A 14392-nucleotide genomic window follows, 5' to 3' on the forward strand; every position below is an offset into this window, starting at 1 on the left:
AACTAAGAAAACAAAAGAAGTCCATGTAAGGCTATAATATTCATCTCATTCAAAATTACAATAACTAGTTTTACATTCAACAATTGATATCACAAGCATGCGGCATATATATATATATATATATATACATAATTTTTTTTTTAATTTTTTTCTTCCTAGAGAAACAAAGCAACCACTATCCATAAAAAATAAAAATAAAAATAAAAAGATTATGAAAAATTGAAAATTGATATAACAAATACATGTTGTTGCTAGGTTAATAGTTTTGAGGGGAATTCACAAAAGCGTAATATAGGCAAACCATAATACAGAAACCTAAAAAGATTTAAAGACCCAAGCTAGCAAGCAGCAGAATAGATGGGCGGCCTTCACTAACAGGAAGGGAGAAGAATGAATGGGAGTTGGCCAACAAGGGAGCACAAAGTTGAAGACATTGTAGCTAGGGTGATGATCTGGAAAATCGCGAACCACTTCCAGTGTTTTTCTCCGCAAGTTGCATAATTTCCTCAATTGCTTGTATGTTAAAGAATTGTCATATACTATTGCGCACCATTGTAAATTCATATATCTCAATATGTAAAAAAATGTCAGTAAATTCATATATAGTGGGAAAATATAAATTAATTTAAATTAAATTTTGTCCTAATTCCAAAACGTTGGGATCACCATCTCAACATAAACTTCATAATTACCAACATATCAAAAAATTAATTAATTTTTTTTTGTGTAAGTGGTATTCAAGCCCATACCTCAAATCAATAATGTATATATATATATATATATATATATAGATACAAATAGGAAGAACTTGCTATGTCAAAAGTCCAGAAGACAACGACTTTATTAGTACAACCCAAAGTGAAATTGCAGCACGTAAGTTTAATTAAGAGCACTCATAAGTTTAAGAGTTTAATTAAGAGCACTCGCATGAATAGTTTACTAGTCCATATTTTATAAATGGCCATGACAGACCAAGCCAGTTATAGCAATGTTAATGTTCCCTCCGATTGCTGTGTCAAAAATTTAACTTAGAATTCGTTGGAGGTGAATATTATATTGGGTCCAAAGATTCCTTCCATAGAAAATATAACAATGTAAATGACATTACAAGTCCAACAATATTACCAAAAAAGACAGGCTCCAAAACAAAGAAAATAGCCAAGCAATTTGACACAATAAATAACCTTTATTATTGATAACATAATTTTGTTAAGCAGCATTTGAAATACTACAGGTACAGGCCATCTAAAATTATAACATCATTTTTTTTTTCTGGATTTGAACACTACATTATACCGCACCTAGTGCCCGTCAAACTTTGCACATTTACAAGTCAAATTGTGTCGCACTGAACTCTTCAATCCAACAAATTTATTCCCTCCAATACTGCATAAGCTCAAACCACTGTCTCAGTAAGTCAGAAAGGGTTCTAGGAAGTGCTTCAATGTTCCTTAGCACAATGTAATATGGGAAGGGAAAGGAATCCATATACTTTGAAAATTTAATGCTTCCACCCTCAAAGGATGCTTCCATGAGGTCCATGATTGACTCTTGCGGACTATCTAGAAGTAGAAATGCAACCATACGCTTCCGACTCAATGCATCTCTAACGCAGCGCTTTAAGTTTTCCTTCTCATGGAACCGACCATCTGCAATGATCAAGACAAGCTGTTGTAATGGGTTCTGTCCAGATGGAAGTCGTGCCTTTGCCACAGCTACATCCAACATGTTGTTCAAATACGTCAACAGATCAACCACCGGTTCATCCGCAATGGTATTCTCTTGTTTGAATGTCAAGCTGGAGATCATCTTGATCCCAGCCTCTCCAGTAAACGACTGATCAAAATCATGCAGTAACCTAATGTTCCCCTTCTTTCCAAAGCTTGTAACAGCCAAGTTTCCCATTTCCAGTTGAGACATGGCACGACAAACAGTTACTAGAGCCTCAATGGCAACATCACCACAGCAACTCTCAGACATACTACGGGAATCATCCACAGCAATAACAACTTGATAATCACGTTTGTTAGGTCGGGTCCGCCTCAGCCATATCTTATCTTTCCTGTAATGACTTGCAATGTATGGAATTACCTTCTTCATGTTAATACGCTTACCAGTTTTATAATCCCCTTGGAGCTTGCTGGCAAGAGTGGGCTCTAACACAAGACGCAATTGTTCTGCCAATTCCTGGGATAACCTTGTTGTCTGCAGTTCATATCTCCTCCAAAGAGCAGTAGCATTATTGTTCACATCATTGGAAACTTCCTCGGGATCTTGGGCCTTTCCCAGCTCATCATCAACAGAAAGTTTGCTGAATTGATGTATGCCTTCACTCAAGTAAGACTTCTTGACAGAGACCAAACTCTCTGAAAGGCTTCCAGGATTATCATCATCAAGACTTTGAACCTCTTCAGATCCCTCATTAGGTGACTTCTCCAAATCTGTGAGCTGCATATGCTCTTCAATCTTACTTCTTTGCATTGAGGCAGAGCTCTTGAGAGGGGGTGCTTCAGAATTTTGCTTCTCAATCTCCATATCAGCAAGGTCATCCCTATGCACCGTAAGACTATCTTCATCCAGCTTATTTCCATTGACATTTCTGTCAACCTGCTCAGATGTTGCAGGTCCCAAGGCCTGTGCTGTCCCTTTCTCAAATTCGGACACAAATCCATATTCATCTTCATTTGCATCCTCGATCTCATCTTGTGACTCTCTATTGTCTGCCTGAAGATCAACAGACACTTTGACTCTTTCTTTCCACTCTTCAAGTGCATCCCCAACATTCCGGTAAGGATTAGTTTGGGTTTTTTGAGTAGATGAAGGTTCATGTTGAGGGAACTGACTTTTTGGTTGATCGTCAGTGAATCTCCCACTATTTGATGAGTCAGCAACCTCAATATCCATTTCAGTAGTATTAGTGGAAGGTAAGCCCTTTGAAGGAGCAAAGTCATTTTGAGCATCATTGCCGCTAGACCAGTTTGATTGTGGCGCTATATTTCTTGAATCTGGTGCCTGAGAGTCACCCTTTGGTTGTGTTGCAGATTCTGCATTGGGCACACGATCAGAAATAAGATCAGAAATTCCTGGCTTGAACATATCATTACTTGGTTTGGTTAAATTCTTCTCAACATTCTCTTCATGATCTCTACCAGGATCATCCCTTTCAGGACTTCCACCCACTTGTTCTGCCTCTGCCTCTCCCATAGTTTCATCTGTGGCATTTGTATTTTCTTCCTCATGGTTTCCCTTCTCATCAGACTCCTCATTCTCCACAGGATCTGTGCCCTCCACAGAATCTGCAACCTCCTTTTCATCTGTGTCCATATCTTCATCAGAACACTGATTTGACTCATCCGGATTTAACCCTGTGGGATCAGCAAATGCTTCTTCTTTGTCCAGTTTCATGTCTTCTATGTTCTCTCTGTCAGCAAGATTGTCCTCACTTCCAATCTCATCATCTTGTTTGTCAAGTTCATCAGAATTAAGCTCTGCAGGTTCATCAGCATTAAGCTCTCCAGGTTCATCAGTAGTAGCAGCACTGTCTTCCTTGGCCCTAAGCTCCCTAGAGCTTGTATCTCTATCCCTAACAGAAGACCCTGATTCATACTTCTCATTTGAATTACTGGGTGGTTCATCTTCATCCTTATCCCAAAGTTTCTCATCAACTGCTTCACTGTTAGCACCGGTTTCCCCCATTGCAGACTCTAACTGCTCGTCCTCACTATCATCATCATTGTTATCTTCTGCAGAGTCCTCACTAACGCTCTGTGCATCGGCTGCAAAATCCTGTTCCATCTCAATCCCCTTCTCATTCTTATTCGGGACTTCATTTGAGGCATCTTGCTCTTCACCTGGCTGTAGAAACATTTAATGGAAAAGAATGAGACAATCGAAGCATTAATGAAATAGAAAGAAAAAGGCATTAATACCAAGTTATGCAAACTCAAATATGTTTCAATGCTGTACCTTATCCAATGCCCCAATTAGCTGATCTTCATCGGTTATCTGATCACTGACATCATTCATTCCAGCACCTTCTCCCATACCAGTTCCATTTGCATCTTCAGATCTATCACGAGTACCATCATCCACCTGATCTTCGGCAGAGATTCCAAATCCTTTTGAAAATAAAGAAGCAAAAACACTTGCAAGCACATGGGTCACCATAGAAACCTGCATGGAAAAATACAGATTTTAGTTATTGTATTTCATAAATTTGAAGTTTGCTTCCATGAATAATTCAGAAAATTAAAATTGCACAGGTAAAATTCGAACCTAAAAAAAGGAGTCATCCTATTGTTTGAATCTTCATTTACAATAGAAAAAAGGAACTATTGTTTTTCACATGCACAGAAAAATTGGCCAATATGACACTCAAAGAAAAATGTTTCTTCACACAAAATTAAAAGAAATGCCAAGTTTTGAGCAAAGAGGCAACAAACTTACCGTTCTATACATAGCTAAAAGATCCTGCAGGAGTGCATCACCAAAGTTCAAAATTATGTTCACAGAGACATGTAGATGCTTAAATTGTGCTCCAATTTGGGAATTACTGCTAATATCAATGCTAGAATGATTCAGGAGTTTTTCCTGAGCACAGCCAATCAGATGATTAACCAGATTAGATATATCTACAAATGGGAAAGACCTGACAATAAATCAAAGCATGCAGCAAGTAACTTACCGCAAAAAACATAGTTTTGAGAAGCTTATCACATAATAGATCCAATCTTAAATCCACTACAAATGAGTTAAACAGAAATTCCCAAGAGGTAATATTCCCCACTGACTCTTCTGGAAGGTTTTGACCAGAACTTGATGAACCTAATCTCCCCAATGCATCAGTGATATGTTCAAAAGTACTGTTAAGGGCTTCAACAAACCCAGAACTATTGCCCTCAGTATGTTCATTGATTGACGGCATGGAATTATACTCTTCCTCCATCAATTCTCCCTGCAAAAATTTTTAAGTAACATTTATAAGTTCTATTTCAGACAGAAGATTAGAAGATTGGACAATCTAGTTACATTCCCGCTCAGAGCTCAAGCAACAAAAGAAGTGTAGAAGAAGACAAATAGAAAGGAGGAAAAACAAAACAAGAAAAGATACCTTTCTAAACACCACTTCAAAATGACTGAACAAAACTTCTATAACTGAGCTTGAATCCACATCTTGCTTTTGGAAAGCTAAGAGATGCTCCTCAAAATTCTTTATGGCCTGGAAGTTTTGAGACACCAACTGTTCCATTTGTTTTGTAATAACATAACAGTGTGAGGTACCAGCTAGTGTTGCTGTAGATCTGTTTTGGCCAAGAAGGTAATAATCCAATGCTTCCTGTTACAGAATTATCATCAACATTGTCCAAGAAATACTGTCTTCAAAGAAAAACACAATGAGGAACAATAATATTGCACCTTAGATTTCTGAAAATCAGGAACAAATTTTCCAATGAAAGCAAGAACCCTATTTGCTGCAGTTTTGACACCATGACAAGTGTTCAAATGGGTATCTTCAAATGTTCTTAGCACCAGCGATGCTTCATTCAGCATGACACACAAACCATCAAACAGTTCCTGCAAAGAAAAATTCTCATATCTTAAGCTTAAGGGAAAGGTGAAACAAAATATCGGGAAAAATTATAACAAACTTGCCAAGCCACATTTCAGACTGAAAACTTACCTTCTGCTGCCACAGGCATTTCAAGGTGCCATGTTTATTTTTGATATGACACACACTAACAGTTTCAATATCAGTGGTTGGAGAATTTGGATAGAGATTTTCCAATGTAGATACAGATTCCCTCAAGCGCTTCAATTGCTTAGCAAAATCATTGACAGCAACCTGCTGCTTCTGCTGTATCTCAATGAGCTGGTTGAGAAAAGCCCCCGACCTATCAACCTACAAAAAAAACAAGAAATCAACACAGGAGGATTATATATACTCTTGGAACTAACTGTTTCTTAAATAATTGTGTAGAAACTGGACAAGCAAGCAAGGCCTGACCAGAGAGACAATAATAGTGATTTTTAGATGTACAAACTCATTAAAGTCTAGCATTCACCCCATAGGTAAATTAATCAGGTTTCCCATGTCAAGTAAGATATCACAAAGAAAAATGGAATTGTATCAAGTTAGCAACACTACCTAATATGGCAATGGAACATAAAGCATGAGAAATCAGTTGATTAAACGAAATCAAACTAAAAATGTCTTTTCAGTTGATATTTAGTTAGAGATCTACCTGTTCACGAGTAATATCCTTGTGGGAGTTTAGGCAAATCTGTTGCAGAAGCAGCACTGATGCTATGCTCTTAAAGTAGTACTCACTGGCGGTTTTCCATTCAGCAACCAAGGTCTCATGGGGAAAACTTTGAAATTTGCTGGCAGCGGCAACATCCAAAGCTCCAGGAGCCAGTCTACTTTGTGTCACAAGCAGATGCTGTACATCATATGATGGCTCAAGGAACCACCAAGATTTGTGTTGGCCCTATAAAGTGCCAGTCATGAAAAAGAAAACCAACATTTAGCCTTTATAATAATGCACAAACAATCTGAGCTATAGATTACAACAACTAATATCCCAGCATCCAATTTTGATTACCTCCATATATATAGACTTGTGCCTAGACATGCCACTGCTTTCTAACAGCTTTAGAAGCTCTGAAAAGGCCCTCCTCTTCCCCAGACTCTTGTTTGTGTCCTTCCATAGATCACCACAATGCACTACAGTTTGATATATATTTTCAATTGTGCACCACACATCCTTCCATTGTTCCTGGTACAAGAGGCATGTAGACTGGGAGGCCGAACATTGCCTTAAAATACTACCAACCTCTGCACAAAGTACATATTCATAAGACTGGAAATGCCAAAGTAGGAGACTAACGGAAGAAAAAAAGATATTAAGGAATATAACTCAGAAATAAGTAGGGAGGTTGGGGGGGACCTTCAGCAGGCTGAAAGTGTAAGAAAGGAGTATCAAAATCAGAATCTCTCTCAAGGTGCAACTCCTGCAAAGCATGATCTACTTTTTTTCTCCAATCAGCATAAAATAACCTAAACCAGGAAAAATGATGGTGAAGTTCCAGAATCAGGCATTTGGAGAAAAACTTAAGCACACAAAATGCCAGGAATGTATAAAAGCAAAAACCTGTCTTCATCACAGAATGCTGTCAGATCAAAAGGAGCATTGCACATCCCTATATTTTTTTCTGAAAATTCATTAAGCAGCTTTTGACCATTTAGTAATTGAGCATTTGTTCCCCTTTGTAGTGCATATTGGTTAAGAAAAGGCAATACAGGCTTTTGCAGATGGTCCTATACAAACAAAAACAACAGAGCATGTCATTACGATTATCTCCAAGAAAAGAGGCTAGATTATTTTGTGTCTTGAGAAATATGAGTACAAATTAATCACTAAATAAGAAATCACATTTGACGCGAATGAGTTGGAAGGCTAAAAAAATGAAATAAAATAGAAATTTTGTAGGGTTCTACTCATGTGAACAGTCCACTGTTGACTATTACCAATCCAACAAAAGCTCATCTCATAGCATCAGTGATAAACCAATAGACCACATGTTACTTACATTGTACTTCTCTATAAGATCCCTGAGCTTATTCCGGGTACTTTTTGAGTTTTTAATTGACAGCAAGCTTTCTGAACGCTCCCATCCACATAGTTTCAGAAGTTCTTTTAGCTCTACCTCAATATTTCTTCTAATAGCTTTTATGTGCTCCAAGATGCTGGAATAAAAACACATTATTACCAACCAAAATGAGTCCATAGATCTTTGTTAATTAAAAAAAAATATTTAAATATATAACAAGAGAAAAGAACTCACGTTGGTAAGAATTGCACATAAAATCCAAATACATTGTACAAGATCTTCAGATTTTCCATATCAGAAGGGCTGGCATAATCAATTAACAATTAGTATACCATATATAAACAATAATTACCAACAAAGAACATATAATGGGCACTATGACCATTACACTATGTTTGGTTGCACGGAAGGGGGGTAGAGAAGAAAAAAGAGTGAGGGAAAGGAAAGGAAAATGAAAGGGGGGAAAAAGATTATTTTACTGTTTTATCCACCTAAATTTTAAATTAATAATTACTTATAACAATATAAAAGTAATTTCACATTAAAAAAAAATTCCAAGGGTATAAAATTCATTTTATGGATTTGGAGGGGAAATAAAAAATAAATAAAAATTGGTGGGACCCATAGAAACTTTCCATCTACATTTTCTTTCTCCTCTTTTTCCTTCTAAATAATAAAAGGAAATTGTGTCTTTTTTTCCACTTTCTCCCCCATTCCCTCAAACAAAAGGAAGTGTTTGAGTCTTAGAGATGACATGTTAACTTTCACAGAAATGTATTGGGGAAAAGTCAGTTGATCTCCTACATGATTTTTCTTTAAATCTAAAAAGTGAAAGACAACAAAGCCACATTATTTACAACTCACCATGAATAAATATTCAGGCATCTACCAGTTTCAAATTGACCAAGGAAAGCAAAAAGAAGTTGAAGACGTTTCCTAAATTCACCAATGCTGGATGTGTTAATGAATTCCTCCAAACTGCAAGTCCCAATTGTAAATTACAAAATTATTCCATATACCTAATAAAGTAATTTCAAAATGAATTCAGACTAGAAACTTAATTAGAACATGCCTTTGGATGGTAGATAGGTCATATCCAACTGTATCAACAGAATCTCTGGGTTGAAGAATTGTATATAGAGGACACCATAACTGCAACAGTAAAAAGACAAAAAATTAAATTAGTTAAGCAAAAGATAACACAGAGGTTCAAGATTAAAGACGAAAAGGACATTTTAGCCATTCTGCAAGCTTATGTTATATCACTTAAGTATTCTATAAGCTGTTTTAATGCATACACTGTGAAAGCTTAAACATTGGAATTAATCACAAGAACAGGAGTTTATCTTCCGATGTTACATATTGTTCACTTCTCTAACAGGATCAGCGAACCTGTACTTGCTTGATTGCACTGAAGCATAGTTCATTATGCCATGATTGTACACAAACTAAATTCACTCAGAGGAAAAAACAAAAGAAAATTGTTTACTTCAACAGTAGTTTTCCTCATTATTAAATGGCTAAAGTATTCACACTTTTTTGTGGGCAAGGAATAGTATTAACTATTAACTCTTACTGCTGTTATTTACCCTCGTCCTCTTTAGAGGTTAACAAATTTTACGCTCAACAATTGCACTGCAATTATATTGAGTCTTCACAAATATGAATAACTATGGCTTACCTTCGCAGCATTAATCTCATACTGATCCTGCACTTCATCAAGCAGGGCAGGCCAAGATCCAAATTCCAACTTTTTCCATGATGACATCAGATCAAGAATAGGCTCCAATTGATCTATAACCATTTAAAGAAAACCATAAAACGTTAATAACAACAGCAAGACCCAAGGAAAAGTGCTTAGTGGAAGCAAGTTCTAACCAGCTAGGGAGAATTTTGAGCCATTTTCATGTAATGCCTGGACCCTGTGAAGTAGAAATTGTAATCCAGAAAGAGCCTGCAAACAAGAAAAATCACATATGCACTCATTGGAGGGGATAAGGTTTAGTATTGATGGATAATCAACTCGTTCATACAAACACAGACATGCAGATAGACAGAAGTTAAGGCTCCATGAGACGGATTTCAAAATTCAAGATTAAATTTAACAAATAAATTAAATAACAATCTATCAATTTAATTCACAGATTTAATACTCAGTGTTCTGTGCAACTAAGTGACACATACGATGCTAGGTTAAAGGTGCACTAGTGTTATTGGACCTATTCTGTCCACTAAAACTACTTTAATCACTTCTTGCATCATCCAAAGCCATCCATCAAGCAGTCCTGAAGAGACTGTAAAATAGTCATATCACTACCTTAGCCAATGGGGTGCTGAAAGGAATATTCACGAGCATCTTAATTACACCCATGATACTTTGGAGGCCATGATGATCCTCCCATTCATTCAAGAGGGAAAGAATCTGCTGTTGAATAGGAGAAAGCAGTTTCACCATTTTAGCCATTAGAGGAGCATTTGAATCCTAGAAAAGGGATGGTAATTCAGTTAGAAGATGATCAGATAAAAAGAAAACATTGCAATAACAAGCAACCAAGGAAGTTCGCAAAACCTTGTAAAAATTGTATTTGCAAGCAGATCTACGAGATGCAATTGTCTGCTCATGCTCCAAACAAAGACGTAATAAGTGCTCTGGCACAAGTTTAGCATCTAAACTGGACAAAAATAAACTTCCAAAACCTGGGGGTAAAGAAGAAAAGGTAATGAATGCTCTCTCCATGGCACAATATACCAAATATTCATTCAGAAAATTAGAAAATTCAACTAAATCACCTTTAATCATCCCTACTCCCAATCTATAGGAGTCAGTAAAGGAAAGCAATCTCTCTGCATCAGGTATTTGGAAAGTTTCAAGCTGAATTGAACAAACAATATATTAGTGACAGCTTGTAGCATCTTTTTTAATACACACAAACACAAACCCAAGAATAGGGTGCATTGAAGCCATAACCTTGTGTACCAAGACATATACAACCACAATGAAATATAAATACGTCACTGACTTCAATTAATACCAAGCTATCTCCCAGCGGTTTTACATTAGCAATACACAAAAACCACTAAAACATTCTTCTGAGACATCAATTTGTAGTGAAAAAGTTAAAGGAATGAACTAGTTATACAAAATCATATTCTGTTAAACAAGTTATAAATAAATACAGAATAAATTTCTATGCTATTATTATTATTATTATTATTATTTTGGACTCAAAACTTGCAATCATAATTTCAAGAAATACCATATCTGTTGAAATTCATACTTCTTCTATAAAAAATAAATAAATAAAAATTCAGGAGCACAAGGTGACATCTCGCAGATTGACCAATATATTAAGTATTCTCAAACAAAATTTCTAATAAAACTTACAGCAACAAGATTATTTGAACCAAATAAATGATTGTGAATGTCGACCATGTTGTTCAGGATGGACTCCTCTATTACATCCCATTCTTCCTCCAAAGCTTCTTGTTCCTTAGAAGTCTCCTAAAAAGGATGAAAGGATTTTATGACCACCAAATACTAAAATATGATAAATTTACAATATGCAAATACTTGCATAGATTTGCATATAAATTTTATGAAATTACTACCATTGTAGTCAACTTTTCTTCAGAAAGCAATGCCTTCCATTCTGAAAAACTATCATTTCCCATTGACTTGCCAAGTGTTGATATATCAACTTCAATAATCCTCTCAATCTGAAACGCACGAGGCCTGAACTTGTACTGCTGAGAATCATAGTCCTTTTTGGTTTTTGCTTGAATTTTCATGCTCACCCAAAGGTTGGAAAATTCTTTAAATATTTTATGCAAAAGCTGATTCAGAACATATATTTTTTATTAGAAAATAATTGTGTAAGCAAATTCCTTTCTATTAGTTGCAATTAAAATAGACTCTGACCTTAAAGGACTCTTTATCCATCAATTGAGCATTAGCTACATGATGTGCAACACGGACAAGAACATTTTGATGAAGAGACGCTTTAAGTTGCATAACAGAGACCTGTTCCAAATGGGAAAGCAAATACATTGCATAAACACGTCAATTTGATACTACATAATAGTAAAATAGATGAAATGCTCCAAATAGATGAACTGTCAAAGAAGACGACGTTATGATGGAGACATCAAATGAAACAAGTTTATCTATTAAGAAAGAATTAAATGAAGTGCAGAACACCTTATCAACAGCAACACCATTTGAGAATGTAACCAACTTTTCTAGCAAGGTCATATCAGCAGCAGAGAAGATTGTGGGAATATCTATGTCATAGGAAAGAAGCTGAGGCTGTGTGCTGCTCAAGTTAACAGAAATCAACTTGGATGGAAATCCACGGGGAAATCTCATGAATGAATAGATAGTTCCCTGCAATACCCTCCAAGTCAGCCAATGATATGTTTAAAACATCCAAAAGAAAAAATAAATCTAAAATAAAACAGAAAAAATACCATAATGAGATCCATATCGTCCAGCTCAACCATCCTCAGCAAATCTTTCTGGAAGACACTTGCCAGAACCAGCGATGAGCCCAATTTCATTTCATAAACTGCAACTTGAACTGGTTGAACTACATCAACATATTCAGCATATTCCTCTGATAATCGGCCAACAAAACAGGTTGCTGTGTCCTGATAAACCAAGATAGAAACATGTGAAATAGGAATAATAATTTAAAATGCAACAGCAATGTGGAATGGAAAAGAAATGAATTGCTATCATACAAAATACATTCCTAACTATCTAATCATGCATAATTATTTGTACCTGCCAGTTGCACACTTGATCAACAATCTGTGGTAAGCCCATGGCTTCAATATTACTCATCATAACCTCCAAAGGTGTAATACATTTAAGAAGCCCATCACATTTTTTGAAAAATTCTTTGCAATCATGTTTTAACTTCATAAATTTCCCAGGATCAGAGCGGAACACAATCTGAGAACATGAAGAAACTTTTGTCATCATATAAAAGACAAGAACTGACAAGAAGCATGTCCAGCCTTGGTAAACTAATATTTTTCTTTAGAACTTTATTGGATTGGATGTCTGTTTTACATTGTCATCCTCCATATTCGGTTAGTGATTTGATACTTAATAATCTCCCCTTGTATACTCCTTGTATACTTGGGTGATTTGAGTTTTTGATATTAGTAAGACTTTATTACTTATCAAAAAGGTATCATTCATACTCACAATTGCCACAAACATTTGATTTCCTCAAACACAAACAAAGTATCAATATTATCGTATACTATGAATTAGTTTATTTCATCTGCCAACGAAAATAGTAATACAAGAATAGAAGTGAAACTGATTAAACCTTTCTTTGCACCCTTTTAAGCTCCACTTCAAGATTTTCTAAAGTCAGTGTTCTTCTATTATCATCTTCTCTTGTAGAAAAGTGTCCTGCTAAGTAGCCACACTCTTGTCGCACCTACAACAACCCATATATTAAAATCTTTAAACTTATCACATCGTTTGGCTTCAAAGAAAAGCTCAACTACAAACTTCTGCCTGCACATGAGCATGCAAATTCATTCGCATATATTACAAGTTTTGAGTTTATGATCTTACAAAGAGAAATGAAATTAATTAAAACTAAACATGTCAGATTGACTTCAGAACTTGTGCACTCAACTTGTGGTTCAAATTAAGATACTTAATAACAAAAGAACCATAGATAACAACAAACACATGCAAATACGCAGCTAAAAGTAATAGTTGTGAAGAAATAAATTTGAGGAGAGGTGCTTGAAGAGCTTTAGATGTGGACAGCGATTCTATCTTTGACATTGCATTTGAGGTGCATAAATTTCACAATAAAGCCCATAAAAAATTAAACATTGTAAAACAACAAAAGAGCCCTGAGGCATGAAAGACCATTACAAAACACTTAGGCTGGTTAAATAATACAAGAAAGATACCTGGATTTCAAGCTTAAGGGATGCTATCTTCTCAGCCAACTGTGAATTCTTCCAATAGTACTTCATGGCCGGATCTAGATCATCAGAGCTAAGCAAGAGATGAAAACGTAATCCCCCAATCCGTAACCATGCACAACCAAGAATATAGTGGAAGTCTAAGAAAGAAAAAAGGATTGAAAAATTAAAATAAAAATAAATAAACTAAATTTAACAGAAAAACAAATTTTGCTTGGAACCAAAATAAATACAATTAATATTACTAGCACTTTATAAATAGGGGTCCGGTAACAAGTGCCCTTAGGGCATTTGTTAATGAACTATTTTAGAAAAGTTTTAACACCACTTTTACGGGAAATAGAAAAAAGCTGTTAAAAAATAAGATTTTTTTTTTTAGTTTCCCATAAAACTTTCCTAAAATGGTTCACTAACAAATGTCCTTGGGGCATCCGTTGACAAAATCCTATAAATAAAATTGATACCCAAGAAAAATCCTAAACACAGCACAAAATGATCAATAGAAATTTAATCACCAGTAGATTCACAGTGAAGATAGAGATCTTTTAGCAGTGGTTCAATGTACTTTTGCACCGACTCCTTCAATCTGCCATGGCTTGATGAGAGAATAAGGGAACTCATTTGCTGGAGGTTTTCCTGCTGTCACCAAAGAAAGAGATGGATAAAGGGATGGACATGATGCAGCCATGAAAGATTAGTTTTTTATTACTTCATAAATTTCTATTCAAGTTCTATTCTATGGGACCCACATGTGAAGTCTAGTGGAAACAAAAACTGCGATTTTAAAGTCTAGGTATGAGTTTGTAAGGTTAAGGCTCCGACA

General features: G+C 35.7%; 1 protein-coding gene across 3 annotated transcripts in view; it reads right to left on the bottom strand.

Moving 5' to 3' along the window:
- Nucleotides 1–1166: 1166 nt before the first annotated feature.
- Nucleotides 1167–14392, bottom strand: part of LOC126725002 (midasin) — a 42194-nt gene continuing 28968 nt past the window's right edge. For 2 of the 3 annotated variants that reach the window (XM_050429473.1, XM_050429472.1), the window contains exons 44-72: nt 14085–14208; nt 13555–13709; nt 12951–13064; nt 12395–12565; nt 12079–12258; nt 11810–11995; nt 11531–11632; nt 11221–11445; nt 10997–11113; nt 10402–10483; nt 10181–10308; nt 9929–10093; nt 9490–9565; nt 9293–9405; nt 8684–8763; nt 8476–8589; nt 7846–7914; nt 7591–7747; nt 7152–7318; nt 6948–7057; nt 6603–6835; nt 6243–6488; nt 5681–5899; nt 5416–5574; nt 5111–5335; nt 4685–4954; nt 4447–4590; nt 3967–4173; nt 1167–3855 (exon numbers count right to left, since the gene is read on the bottom strand). In XM_050429473.1, the coding sequence (XP_050285430.1) occupies nt 1372–3855; nt 3967–4173; nt 4447–4590; nt 4685–4954; nt 5111–5335; nt 5416–5574; nt 5681–5899; nt 6243–6488; nt 6603–6835; nt 6948–7057; nt 7152–7318; nt 7591–7747; nt 7846–7914; nt 8476–8589; nt 8684–8763; nt 9293–9405; nt 9490–9565; nt 9929–10093; nt 10181–10308; nt 10402–10483; nt 10997–11113; nt 11221–11445; nt 11531–11632; nt 11810–11995; nt 12079–12258; nt 12395–12565; nt 12951–13064; nt 13555–13709; nt 14085–14208 (6822 nt within the window). In that variant the 3' untranslated portion in view covers nt 1167–1371. The remainder of the gene's footprint in view (nt 3856–3966; nt 4174–4446; nt 4591–4684; nt 4955–5110; nt 5336–5415; nt 5575–5680; nt 5900–6242; nt 6489–6602; nt 6836–6947; nt 7058–7151; nt 7319–7590; nt 7748–7845; nt 7915–8475; nt 8590–8683; nt 8764–9292; nt 9406–9489; nt 9566–9928; nt 10094–10180; nt 10309–10401; nt 10484–10996; nt 11114–11220; nt 11446–11530; nt 11633–11809; nt 11996–12078; nt 12259–12394; nt 12566–12950; nt 13065–13554; nt 13710–14084; nt 14209–14392) is intronic. The other variant, XM_050429474.1, reaches the window with a different exon arrangement.

Source organism: Quercus robur, chromosome 5 (assembly GCF_932294415.1).
Source record: "Quercus robur chromosome 5, dhQueRobu3.1, whole genome shotgun sequence".
NCBI lineage: Eukaryota > Viridiplantae > Streptophyta > Magnoliopsida > Fagales > Fagaceae > Quercus > Quercus robur.